Source organism: Haliaeetus albicilla, chromosome 5, assembly GCF_947461875.1.
Source record: "Haliaeetus albicilla chromosome 5, bHalAlb1.1, whole genome shotgun sequence".
NCBI classification, from domain to species: Eukaryota; Metazoa; Chordata; class Aves; order Accipitriformes; family Accipitridae; genus Haliaeetus; species Haliaeetus albicilla.
Window position 1 is genome coordinate 12868480 of NC_091487.1, and position 14037 is coordinate 12882516.

Here is a 14037-nt window from a genome sequence, read left to right on the forward strand (position 1 = left end):
TGAGTAACTGTTTGTTCTCAAATTGCTTAACACAGGTCAAGAATTGCGACTTTTGATTTCCCTTTTAAAAGAGGAAAAGGAATACCTCCTCTTGTGCACAATTTGTCTCCCAAAGGCTTCTCTCTCCTGTATGCAATGATAAAATATGATCCTGATGAGAGAATTGCTGCCCATCAAGCATTACAGCACCCTTATTTTCAAGAACTCTGGCAAGTGACTTCAAATCACTTCAATCTTGAAGACTAAAATTAAAAAGTGGGGGGAGCACTGTGTGCTTATTATTTAAAGTGGACTGAAATGAAGTTTGCTTACAGTGCTAGTACTTAGCTTGCAATATAATGAACGTAATTCAGTCAACATAATTCTTTGCATTGAGTCCAAACTTCACCTAAAGCACAATTGATGTTTTTATCCTTTTTTTTTTTTTTTCTTTTTTCCCCAAACTTTTTAGGACAGCTGATACACAAGCTTTGGCCATGCACAAAAAATTAAGATTACTAGGAAATACATCAGGGCAAGTACCTCTGCATTTGTGGCAAATTTCAAAGGAAGGTCAAAGACAGGTAATGTTTAAGTGGAAGAATTGTCAGCCCATTTAGAGAAAGTAATTTGTGGCACTGAGCTTGTTAGCTAGAAACAAATGTTTTACTTAAGCTGATTACTTGGTTTTATTCAGTCTGCCTAAACACTGATCTTCATTTGGTCTGATGCAGTCTCCCCCTCCCCCCAAAGCCCTGAAACACATGATTTAAGAGTTTAGAAGCTGTGATACCACATAATCCCTTCAGTAGACTCTTGTCATAGTTGCTATTACTTAAAAGGTCAGTTCCACTTTTTTTTTTTAAATATCATCATCCTCTTATTGCTGTCTGCCTTTGAGTTAAAGACTTTTACAGATGAAGTTGTAGCAGACAGAAAGTGTGCTTTTGCCTTTTCAGGCCATCAGTCTACATTCTGAGCAAATATTTTTTTTAAACATAATTATCCTGTATTTAGATGATATCTGGCAAAATCCTAAACTTGTGTTTGACACTGGAAGTCAAAAAATTAAAATCTGATTAAAAATCCTGGCAAAACAAAACTTTGTTTATAGTCAAGCTATGTGAAAAATACTCAATGTATTCACTCTTACGGGTTTGCTAGATCTGCAAGGTGAGACAGAAGTTAGTACTACATGACAAACTCTCAAATACAGGTTTTTCTCAAAAAACCAAATTACAGTAGCAAAAAAAATTATAAATTATTTTCTGCTGTGCATTTAACCGTAAAAGTATGAACTCCCCTTCCATATGAGCAGCCACTTTTTCCACCAGTTTAGTTCTGGGGTTCATCAATGTAGGCTTTGTCTGAAGTTCCTTCAGGAAAAATTGCAAGAAACATCAAGCAAGGCAGTAATTTTTGAAAAAGAATTAGCTGAACTAGTGTATAGTGTATGGTTGAGGGTTTTTTTTCTGATTATTTGGATTTTCTCTTTTAATTTTATTCCTTAAGATGTTCTGAGAAAGAAATTGAATCTTGTTTAGTTATTTTAAAAGCATTCTCTTAGGAAAGTCCAGAAAAAAACAAAACGGCAACATGGACCTCCTCGTGGAGAATTACCAAAATTAAATCTTTCTGGAGTAGCCAGGAAATCAATTACTTCTTGTCCTACTCCTGCATTGCATTCAGTTTTCCAGGCACCTAAGGAAAGTGGTGAAACCCCTATGATACTGTCTGTTAGATTTATTGGATCAAATATATATTGAGGTATAGACTCTAACTTGCTCATTAAAGTGTAATAGCAAAATGTATTTTACAGAGCGTATTTCAAACTTCTGTTGTTTCCTCAACAGTCTGAGAAACAGAAGGCACTTAAGTCTTCCCCGAAACATTTCCACTTACCTGCTATAGAACGAAGAGGAGGAGGTTACTGACCGCCTTGTAAAGTATTTGGAGTGTGAGGAAAAGCACAACTATGCAGTGAGAGAGACCCAATCATGCTTCCATTGCTAGATATCTAACAAGAGCAGCAGTGCCTTATTTTGTGTTTCTCTGGCAATTTGTAGGAAAACTCCACAAGGTTATGAGGGCTGCTTACCTACCATTTTGGTATTCTGTTCATGAAGGGTATCAATATTTAATTAAAGCATTGTTCTGGCAGAGCTTAGAGAGCACTCTGTATTGAACTGTCTAAGTATTTTTTCCTTTTAGAACCTGATGGAGGAGGAGGTTGGTTAAAAATAACATGAAAAGATTCTTTGAGCTTCAGTATTAAGACTGGAATGTTATCTACAAAATATGAGTTTTCATATTATATTATAAATGACAGCTAATTTTTGTATATTTTTTAGATGTAAAATATTTTTATTTTTCAGTCAACTCTGGAAAGTATTCACCTCCTGTATTCAATAAATTCAATCTCAAGTTTTATTGAGAATGTGCAGATTATGCAATCATATGAGATACCTGATTTTGATGCAGTTTCTGTAACTGCTGAGTATTTTTATATAACTGTAATCTAAAGCAACTTTTTATCTGATTCAAAAGCAAATAAAATTTAGTCATAGTTTTCTTCAAGTCAAGGTTGATCTTAATCAAAAGTTTTAACACTGACTGATATTGCAGCTACTTGCTTAAAAGAGCAGTAAAGGCATGTATCTTATCATGTTTCAGAAATTTTGGGCACAGATCATCAGTAACTATTTAATATAATGTTACTGTTTCCTAGTGCTATAAAAGGTAAGTTAAGAGGCAGCATTTTTATCTTACTTGGAAAGAGTAGTTACTGCACTTTGATACCACTGATTTTAAAATTCCCGAGATCTCCTAAAAATATGCAATAATAATTTGCAATACTTAAATTTGGTGATGTGTTACAAAATGGTTTTGCTATTTAAAAAACAAATTAGTTTGTGCAAGTCATACTTAGCTGGGGGTTTAAAAATCTTCTGTGTACCAAGTATGCATGCAAGACAAGTTCTGCAAATAACTTTTTTGTCTTTTTAATAGTTCTAAAAGTTACTCTGCTCATAACTGGGAAGTGATCAGCTTTTTTTCCAGTAACCAAATACCTCTGGGACTGCTGCTGCTGTTCAAAAGTTTCTGTGCAACAAAAAAGTGAAAATGAAGCAATTAGAAGGCAGGCAAGGGCCATGTTGTATTAGAAGTCACTGCTGCCCATGAGGCATTATGAAAAAACGCACTGGGTAGCAGACCACGTTAAAGTTACTAAGCCAACAATTAAGCATCAATTTGAGATTGATGCTCTAAATCCAGACAAACTATTTATTCTAATCAGTTAAGATGCAGCTCAAACAATGCAGTTAAATTCACATGAAAATTTTATAAAAATACTACTCATCTAGAATAAAAGCTATGTCCATTACGCTCTCAGCTCTCCATCTAAGTTTTTATTAGGCTGTGCATTTGTGAAAATAACAATTGTTCTCACTCAGTTAAGAGGTTTTCCAGTAGGTGGCTTTTTTGTTGTGGGGTTTTTTGATTGGTTGGTGTTTTTTTTAAGAATTGGCGTCTCAACACTTTCAGGATTCTGTTGTGCCTGCATTAGATCCTATTCCTTGTTCTGCCATTCAGCTTCTGGGTAACTTTGAGCATGCCCAAATTCCATGTTGTAGCTTTTCTATGTGGGGAAGCTCATGAGACTCAAGTTCTTTATGAATCCTTTTGAGATCTACTGCTTAAAAGCACCTGTCTATCTTATATTTACCTTTTGAAGAAGGTATTATTTTCACATACTGTACTGAGGATCAACATGACATTCACTAGCAGATTTTTTAAAATGCGAAAATAGCAGGCTAAATGTTTGCGGTGCATACTGTGGGAGTAATTTTTTGATATTGATACAAATGTGACTGTCCAAGTTGTCCTGTCTTGTGCCTGCATCATACAGCCCTACAGTACCTTTCCTCATTTTATTCCATTTCTTTGTAGCAAACTTTCAGAATATCAATAGCGAGAATGGAGAAACATCCCAGCCCTGGCAACAATTCTTGTAAAATAAGGCTATAGCCCATGAACAAGGCTCTGCAGGGAAGCCCGTATTGCTGCTGCTCATCCTAGGTATGCCAGAGGAATAGCAGATTCCTCTTACTAGGATTGAACAAATACATAAGCAGAGTTTTAGTGGAGGAAGTATTCTACACTAGTAGAGTGAGAACATCATAATAAAGGGAGAATTAAACAGCAGAACATAACGGTATAGCTAACTGCTTTTTCTCATTTTATTGAAACTCATACAGGATGGATGCTGTCTTTCCTCCAGTCCTAAGCAGAAAATATGCTCCTGACCATGGTATCTCAAAGTGCAGTGGGGGCTACATAAAGACATAGTGACTGGCTGAGTTTTACTGCTCTGTTAGTTATTCATCTTCCCTCTTCATCATGCTTTTATGTTAGCAGCTCATACTGATAGAAAAGATAGAGAACTTCTTCCACAATAAGGCTATCCAGTATTTGTATGAATACCTAGCACAGGTGTACATATATATAAATATATATAAAATAAATTATATGAACCTAGCATAGAACCTAGCATAAACCACACAAAGAAAGGTGTGATGCTAAGCTTAGGAAATGGAATTAAGGACTGCAGCTCTACAGGCAACACAGTGTAACAGTAACCTCCGACTTCTTGCCTTTGGAACTCCGAGCAAAAGGTACTATGAGCTTATCCAGTGTTTTTTCCAGAGAGGAAGATGGTGAATTGCTTGGTGCTAATATATTTGGAGTTGAGCATGGTGTCCAGCAGTAAAAATGATGGTCTAAAAATCGGTAACTTTTATTGTATATGAGGGATATTGCTCTCCACAGTTATTGTCTTAAAAGACTTAAAAAAAAAAAAAAAAGGATAAATTCTCCTACCCATATTTGACTGATCATTCATACTCAGAGCTCCCCTACCTAGCATTCTACAGTAGACCAAGGCTCGTATTATCAAGAGAATGTTCCTGATGGAGATAATGTTAATTGTATTGGTAGCTTCCCATAATCTTTTTCTGGAAACCTCAAAACACAGATGCTGAAGTTTAAGTATTTCAACTAAAAAGGAAAAAAAAATTCTCTCAGATCATGTAAATTCTCTCAGATCATGTATGCACAAGATACTTTACTATTTTCAAAAGTGTTATTGCAAAATTGTTTGCTTCTGTAATTAATATACCAGGTAGGTAATTATTCATACACCAGGAAAGTGGTGGGGTTTTTTTTTGAAAAAGGTGAAGTCAGAATTTTTGGTAAGTTTTTACTTGGAGAGAAAAGGCTATCAGAGTAATATCTTGTATGCTACCAGCAATTCTCTCTCACGTACTCTGTATCTGGGGCTGTCACAGGCTGTTATAATGAAAAAGGCAATTTCACATTCAGCAGATTGGTTTTGCTATGAAAATTGGAAATTTGAAGTGAAGGACTACATTGGAATGTTTTCTTCATTTATTTTACGCTTTCAGGTGGATCTTACGCAGTTTAGCACATACAGTGCTTCACGGGTATTTATTTCATAACAAGTTCTTTGCCATTATACCTCTGGAGATAACTTACACTTCTCTGGCTGTTGGATTAGTAGGCACACTTGAGTTTTCCCACCTGCTTTATAGTTAAAATACGCTCAACTTTAAACTACAAACTGGCAAGTATTGTTTCTGCCCTCATTCTTCCAGCTAAAATTCCTTATTGAGATCATCTGTGTTCCACTCACTTTTAAATTTTTTTTTAACACAGTAGGAGAAAGTTATTTATTAAGAGCTGTATCTATAGTAGAACTCAAGTTCCTTCCAGGTAAGTAATTAGTATCCTTTTTCTTCCTAAAATAATTTTTTTCCCGTATGGAATGAAGGGTGGGATGGGCAGTTCAAGCTTTTAGATGATTGCCTAATAGTAAAGAAGAGGCTGAAAAAAGAAAAAGCACATACATTCTTTGTATGCTGTTGAAGTATGATTTGCAGCAGGGCCGTACTCTGCAAACATATATGCAAGTAGCTGCTATTATTACCCTGATGTTGTATACTACGGTCCTTTCCATACTGGTTTTGTATTTTTCCAGCTGAAGGAAAAAAGTCTTTTAAAGTTATTACATATTTTCTCAACTGTTTGATTTTGACTCAGACCGTATGAAGTGCTTATATAAAAGAAGTCTACAGTCAGATAACTACACTAATTTTTAATGATGAGGTTTATCTGTATTTTAACAGTTAAACCCACTATGTTAATAAAACAAAACTTCTGAACAATAATCCTGCTGTTTCAGTATTTTCCCCATTCCCTATATTTTAGAAGAACATAAGTAGAGAAGAATTGCAAAGTACAGCTCCATCTTTACTAAAGTAGACAATCTAATTGCAAGCTTATAAATGAATGTGGCAGTTTTCTACAAGGTAGCTGCATTACAAGAATAAGACTTAGTTACAAGTAGCTACTGCAGTTGTTTCTCCCAAATTTTCATTCATTTCCTGAAAAAAATTAACTTCCCCTGCCAGAAAATGGCTAAAGTTTACTTGCAATTTAAAAAATTCTACCCAGCTTTATTGTTGGGAGAGCAGGAAGGGCACTAATGTGTGACCTCAGATCCAGCATGTGCGTACCTGGGCAAGTTCCACGTTCCCAGGCTAGCGGCCTCCATTCTGCTCTGCCTGCCTGATGTCCAGCTGCAAGATTCAGCAAAAGCCTATTTGCAAATATTGCTACATAGGATAAAGGGAAAGATATGGCAGATACTTCTGTCATTCTGGGGCTTGGCACAGAGCAACATCTCTTGGGGGGGTTTTTAATCTTTGCAAGAACTACTGAAAACAATTTAAGTGTTCTGTTGCTGGCTGATTAAAAAGAACGTGTTCAGACAAGCAGTATTAAACTATACAAATACATGGATATGTCTATCTCCATAACACTTATCAGTTTAAGAGAGTTGAATTATAAATGAGGTGCCTGATGTAAGACAAACAAGTTGTCTCAGAAACGCCATCTACTCCAGTATGTTGACCTAATTTTAGATTGCCTAGTCAGGAAGTGTGTATATCTACTGCTGCTGGATATTTCACTTCAACTCCCAAGACAAATATAGAGGACTATGTGATTACAAAATCCTTATCCCGCAAAGTTTGTCTGTCTGCAAGATTTCCACTGTATGATGTATTTAGAGATAAACCATTAAGAATGAGAACAGAACAATGTTATTTTACTCTCCTAATTGTAATTCAACTATATTAAATATAAAGCAATGTTCAAGATTTTTGAAAGGAATTTGTTCTACAAAGTTTAGATGGTATTTCTGTACCAAATGTTTAATTCAACAAAGGATTGATTACATCAAAAGTGATCGAATTTGAACAGAAAGTAAACAAAAATGCATATTCAAGATAGTTTAATATGTATTTTCTGAATTAGAAATATCACTTTCGTAAATGAATGAGAATTTCTAGTGTTACTCCATTACTCCCCTCCCCCATCACTGAATTACAGTATTTATACATATAATACAGAGCTGATTGCAGTTGGAAACAACAATATTAAAATAAATGTTTAATAGATACAAAGGATCTTTTCTCCACAACATAGTTTTTCTGGTGTCTGGACACCAATTTTAAAGTAATTCTCTATTAGCATTAAACTATTTAAGTGCAAAACAATTTTGTTTTAAAAATCTATGATTGCAGCATCCATCTTCCTGAATAACATTTTTAAGCCAGAAAGTAATGACTTTCATTTTCCATGAGTGCATTCCAGGCTGTCTTCTAGCCATCTCTGGTTAAAAAAATCAGTGCAAAATAAACAATGGTGAAGTACTAGTTTTAACCATTGAACTTAGTTGAATTTAAGAAACATACTTTATTTTACACTATATATATATATATCTTTTATTTATATATTTATAGAGAGAGATTAAATTACACTGGACTTGAAAAGTATAAAGAAAACCAAAAACGTTACTATTTTTTCCTGCAGCACCAAAGACAGCTTTTTTTTTTAAATGAAAACCCTTCCTTGGGTGAGCAGCCTAGCAGTATTAGCTGTAATAAGAACTCATTACATTACTCCTTTGCAAAGTACTATGTGATTCACATAATTCCATGTTTACGCTCTGCCACATTATAATTTGTGATGCTCTTTGCCTGAAGAACAGCTCCTGGTTCCACTGTCATTACTTCTTGTCCTGCGTTCAGAGATTTGCTAGCAGTAGTGTGATGGCTATACTACAGTTCCACTTGGAGAATTGGCCTGGTTTTGGGATGACAATAAACCCTGCAAACAAAGCAGTTTACATTAATCCAGCAAGAGAACCTGGCATTATTCTTATAAAGTTCTTAGCCTGAAGCTAAAATGAGTACAACTTATTTTTACCACCACTTGCTTACTTTAGACATCAGCACCTTCCTTCCCACAACAGAATCTAAGCCACTATTGTGTCAGCCAAGCAGCACACAAAAGAGCTTTCAGTCAGTAAGAAAGTGTGTGCGTTTATGACATGATGAATCTGATCCCAGCATTTGATTTAATCTACCTTGCGTTTTGAGTCATTGTGACCTGTGAAACTTTAAAAATCATACACCAAAAAAGTGATCAGCATTTTATTAGGGTAGCAACAAACCTATTCCAATATCAACAAGTTTGACACCTAACCTGATACAGGGAAATGCTCAGTCTCTTAGATGCTACTGAATATTACAAGCTTTGAATAGAAAAATAGATTATCTAACCAAATATTTATTTTGGTAATTTTAAAAGAGAATGAAACGCTGAGCAAGAGTTCAGTAAAGATTTCCCATTACAATTTAAGCTTGCATTCGGGAAAACTTTTTACCAGCTTGTTTAAACTACATCACCATTCAAATAAAATGAGACTTACTTCATTTCAGACATAATCCTGCAACTGTGCAGCACCCCTTGCTAGACAGGGGCTACTGTTCTGGATTAAGGCAACTATACCTTATGGGTAGATATCAACAGACAGATTCCATTTCAGATTTATGCATAGTAGCCCCTTCTTAATCATTCACATAAAAGTAACTGTATGTCAGACTTATTTAGGAAAAATTTAATACCAAAATACAATTTAGTCTTCTTGCAAGGTCATTATTTAGTTACAACAAGTGCCAGCAGGCTGAGGAGCACAATGGCAGCTAAGCTGGAAGCACACCAATGAGTATCACTGTGCAACTCCTTACTATGTAGGCATGATAAATGCACTTTTAGCAATTCCTCTAAACAGCTACCAGCTTAGGTTCTTACCTCAAAATTAAGATCCTGTGACTCAGATCCATCAAACTAGACAAGCTCAGGCAGCAATTAGCACACAATGCAGAATTAGGTCACATCTTCAGAATCTACAGGAGCTCTTTTTTGCTTGGATCCAAGAACTGAAAAGCCATGACTGATGGAAGAAAGCCCTGACCATAGACAGAAGAGGTGGAAGGAGGACTTCAGGGTGGATTCAAGTAATCAAGTTTCTACTAAAACCATAGCCCGTCCTTTTAAAAAACATCTAATCTACCAGCTCAGGCACATTATGACTCTGGATACATTTGTAGGACTTGCAGCAGACTCTGGGTGTGCACATGCATGTGTGTGTATATACACATGCACACGTTTTAGATCACATTTATATATAATGAAGTATGTGGCGCTTGATTTGGTGCCCTCTATAGATCACACCTGCAGGAACGAGAACACTTTAAATTTTTACTCGTTTATGTACTGGATATCTGATTCAAAGACTGTTGAGGTAGACTGAAGTGGGCTGGTCTTTAAACTTGCTTAACATTCAGGATGTGCAAAGATACTGCGTATTTCACAAGAAGAGAACAAAAAGTTTCTTAGTTATTAGTTAAGGAATAGATGGTGAAAAAAGAATTTTAGAGCCAACAAGCTACTGAAGCACTTCTGAAAATTTTTACCAAGAAAGTTTTGTTCAAAAGTGATGAAGATGAATCAGAACTCCATAGTTCATTACCAAAGCATTCTTTAGAAGTCTGTTAAGTGCAGCATCAACTGGAAGGTCTTTCTTGCCAGAAGATTACATCCACTAAGCGACTTTCAAGTACCCTGGAAAAAGACGTCCAAAGGTATTATTTTCAGTCTTTAATAAATCGGTGGTCCAAACTGTTCATATGCAAATATGTGCTTTATAAGCACACAGGAAGTACTAGGGATGACATAATGTGAAGTCTTTTTCAACAGGCTTGTAACCATGCTATACAGATGAAGAGAAATAAGCACTGTTCTAATATCAGATTTACACTGTAATGCAACCAATTGTTGGAAAACAAAAGGAAGAGTCATTCATTTTCCTACAACTCCTCTAGAAACAGGCAGTACATACTGAAATTCACTGTGGTGCCTTGTTCCTCGTGAACTACCAGACAGTCTGGAATTCAAGTTCCAAGACTAGGAACAAGGAGTCACTCAGTCCTGGTTTCATCTCCCAGGCTGTGAATGCTCCCTGCTTTAAAGAGCAGCAGTGCAGTGCAGGTGGCTCTGAGTAAGTGAATACTAGGAACTCCTTATATTTCAATCCTCACTCTGAATTAATTTTGCAACTCTGAGCAGGCAAGCCAGAGGAACACCAAAGTGGAAAGAATCTCAAGATCAATATCCTTGTGCTACTGCAGACAGACATTTCAAAAACTTTGCAAGTACTGCCTTAAAACTTCCAGAACTTCACTTCTGTGGGAGAGATGAGAAATGCTGAGTTCTTCCAAGTACTTAATTTCAGAAGACATCTTAGACCTTAGATGTTCAAACAAGAAAAGCAAGAGTAGGAGTTTTTTAGGCATATAAGTTTTACCAAAGTGGCAAGCGTTCTCCGTGGTCCCAAGTAACAAAAAAGATTCTGTAGAATTTTGCTGTTATATCAGAACCTTTCAAGCAAGGCCATTTAAGAAGTTACCTTAGGTGTAACATAGGAAACTTTAGAAAGCCACATTAGAAAAACAAGTGAGGGCTCAAAAAAAAGTTACAGTTTTGATACAAAAGTTACCCTGTAAGAGTCTAATCTGTAATACAAAGGGTGTGGGACTAGAATATTTGTAATTGCATTCTCTGGGAATAATACGATGGATAAGGTTATGGAAAAAATATAGAAAGCTCTTGCTGTAAAGAAAGAATAACAAATTAGACTCCAGAGCCTTCTGTGATGAAACCACCCAGTCTACTCAACGAGACGGAAAAAGATGGAACAAAAGCTGCAGCAACTTATTAGCGCAACAGCACAGCCGCACAGTTTAATAGCCGTGACGGAAAACAAAAGAATTGAGATGCGACAACTGCCGTGCAGTACAGGGCATCAGCTTAAAGTTTAAGAACAAACAGATCATACTGAGCAAGCAGCAGAAACAAATTAAGAGACTGTTCAAAGAAAGTTTTGAAAAAATATATGTAGCCTTTTGTTAGTAGCACTGTCAGCATGCGGGTCTAGCAGGGGGTGGGAAATTGAACAGTTATGAGACCTAAGTCAGGAATTTGATACAACAATCTTCATCACAACTTCAGGGAGGGTCCTCCAAGTAGGTGCTGCACCATCTGCCATCATAATGGAATACTCTACGGCTGAAATGTCCTTCTTTCACAGAGCACAGTGTCGTTTTTCTTACATCAATTAGCAGTGTGAGAGTACCGAACACAGCCTATTTCAGCAGTAGTTGCTAGGGCTGTTCTACGTTTATCTATGTATTCTCTGACTTCCCAAAACACACAGGGCTTTGCGTATTCGGTAAAAATAGGCTTGCATGTTAGGAATGAAAAGCCATAACAAATACGGTCAGTAAGGTTCATTTCCACCCAAGGTTCATGGCACTCACAGCTGTGGTCTGTTCAGAAAGACCTGCAGCAGTGTTAAGACTAACCCTCTTCATAATTCATGAGGCTGCAGGGGGGGTATTTTTCTTCCAAAGATATGAAACACAAGGCTTCACAACAGAAACTAATTCTATGAAAGATCAGCATGTAATTGCTGTATTTAAAAAAAAACAAAACAGGAAGGTACTACTAAGTAGGAAAAAAGCCATCGGTAACTACTGAGTTAATATTTTCTTCATGTAAATTAGAACAGGATTAGTTGGAGCCAAAGATGCAATCAAATGTAGTTTCACTAATCTAGATAATAAACTGCAAGTTTGGACACATGACCAGGATATGGGCAGTTCATGTCTATGTGCTACTTCACAATGCTCCTGGCACACGCTCAGCCTTCACCCCGAGAAGAGCGCGCTCCTTCTGTAAAACAGCTCAGCTGACTCTCAGTAACTGGCTGGATGTCTGAACTCCGCACATCTTTCCTACTTTCTGTTTTGAAATTGAAAGGTAGAAAAAACAAAGCAAAGGGTCCAATGTAACAATGAACATAAAAAAAAGTCTCAGTACACTTCACTAATGCGATTAAACCAATTTAAGAAAAGGTTGAATTAACTAATGCCCATACAAAAATGGCACTAATTTAGTTAAACCACTTCTGCTATTGCCAGTATATGAAATAACAGGAATTTATTATGTGAAGAATATTCCATGGGTAGTTTATTCTTGTCCAGAACAGTGATATTCCTGGAGTAATTTGAAAAAGTAATCTAGATGAGACCTTTGCTTGACAAAAGAGCCCACGGTCCAATCCAGTATTTGAGCAAGAATATGCCAAAACAGAATGAGATTTTTCACATTTGTTTAAAATTCTGTAGTTAAATCAGCTGAATTGGTTTTAAGATTTGCATGAACAAAATCTCCAACAGTTTCTTATCGAAATGAATCAGCATTTATTAGCATAAGTCTCTGAACTGCATATACTCACTGAATCAGATATTAATCCTAATGGAGTCATAAAATTAATTAACTGAGAATGTTCAAGGAAGAACATGCTGAACATTCACATAACATACTACAGAAAAGTATTTTGTATGGGATTTAAAGGGATACAGCAAAGCTAACACCTATTTTTACAGTCTATGTGTTCACTAAATGGAGTTTTAAATGTATTATTTGTCTTTCGTTTGCTGCTTTTTTTTTTTTCCTTTGTTCTAGTAGTGTTACAGAAAAGTATAAATGCTTAAACCATCTGACACCAGAACTTGTAAAAGCATGTAGTAACATCAAGGAGGTTTCACTTGCAACTTCTCTTCTGTGTACATAAAGGAGTTTTTCTCCTACTAGAGGTGTATCACCATTTTACTCATTGTCAACAAAAAGTCAAGAAAAACTGCTGCTAGAAAACCAGCAGACTAACTAAAAATCTGTCTAGTGGTATTAGGCAAGATTACTTCAAGACTAGTATATGGTTGGCAAATGGAAGATACGCATGTTCAAGACAAAAAAAAATAGTTTAAGATGCAACTACTTGTGTGCTGGGAAAAGCAGAAAAGGCTTTTGCCAGCAAAAACCTGATCTGGCTCGAGCAATAGGACCTTAGGTTTCATTTAGGTAGTAAGGGCTCACATGCTTAGGAATGGTTTCTGGTTTCTCTACCTTCCTCAAACTACAAAAGTCAGTAAGGTTTAAAATTTTCAGATTAGAAAATAATGAATTTGAGATAAACCAGGGAAAACCTCAGGGAAAAGCATATGACTTAAGGCAACCCCATTTGTGTTAGCTGTAAAATAAGTGTGGTCTTAGCAGGAGAAGAAATGAGCCAAGTGAATTTGATGAGGTTGATCAGCACCTACCCAAAATCCAACTTCAAAAACAGAAAATAATGTGATCATACAAGTTATTTCCTTAAGAAGTTTGTGCAACATTATTTAATAAAGACAAACAAGACGACACTTTCATGTTGTGAGACATCTTTTGCCAAAGTATCTTCTATGACCACAGAACTTGTGGAAGTTAGTTTTGTTTCATGCTCACACTGACTGTTGAGAATCTGGTTTGGCCAACCAGTTCTTGCATCATTTGATGTAACTGGACGTTCCTAGAAGCTTTCAGGACCGATTTAATTTTGTTGCTCCACTGACACCGTTCTTAAATATATGTATGTATATAGACCATCATAGGGGTCAAACAATACCTTCTAAAGTACCAGAAAGTTCTCAAGTTCACATAAGAAAGATGATTTCCTCAGCTTTAGTC

General features: G+C 36.1%; 2 protein-coding genes and 1 long non-coding RNA gene across 13 annotated transcripts in view; 2 read left to right on the plus strand and 1 right to left on the minus strand.

Moving 5' to 3' along the window:
• The window catches only part of MOK (MOK protein kinase), a 42862-nt gene that overhangs the window by 16887 nt on the left and 11938 nt on the right, over window positions 1-14037 (plus strand). For 2 of the 4 annotated variants that reach the window (XM_069783447.1, XM_069783446.1), the window contains one exon: window positions 36-411. In XM_069783447.1, coding sequence (XP_069639548.1) covers window positions 36-246 — 211 coding nt within the window. In that variant the 3' untranslated portion in view covers window positions 247-411. Of the gene's footprint in view, window positions 1-35; window positions 412-451; window positions 564-1832; window positions 3370-14037 lie in introns of those variants that run through there. The other 2 variants (XM_069783443.1, XM_069783444.1) reach the window with 2 other exon arrangements.
• WDR20 (WD repeat domain 20) overlaps window positions 7340-14037 on the minus strand; it is a 48109-nt gene continuing 41411 nt past the window's right edge. For 6 of the 8 annotated variants that reach the window (XR_011324666.1, XR_011324663.1, XR_011324664.1 and 3 more), the window contains one exon: window positions 7340-8232. Coding sequence is in view for 3 of the 8 variants with exons in the window: in XM_069783441.1 (XP_069639542.1) it covers window positions 8179-8232 (54 nt within the window). In the remaining 5 variants the exon portion in view is untranslated. Of the gene's footprint in view, window positions 10033-14037 lie in introns of all 8 variants that reach the window. The other 2 variants (XR_011324665.1, XR_011324662.1) reach the window with 2 other exon arrangements.
• On the plus strand, window positions 10031-13733 carry LOC138685422 (uncharacterized). The gene is made up of 2 exons (XR_011324667.1): window positions 10031-11698; window positions 11751-13733. It is a non-coding gene; the product is annotated as an uncharacterized lncRNA (long non-coding RNA).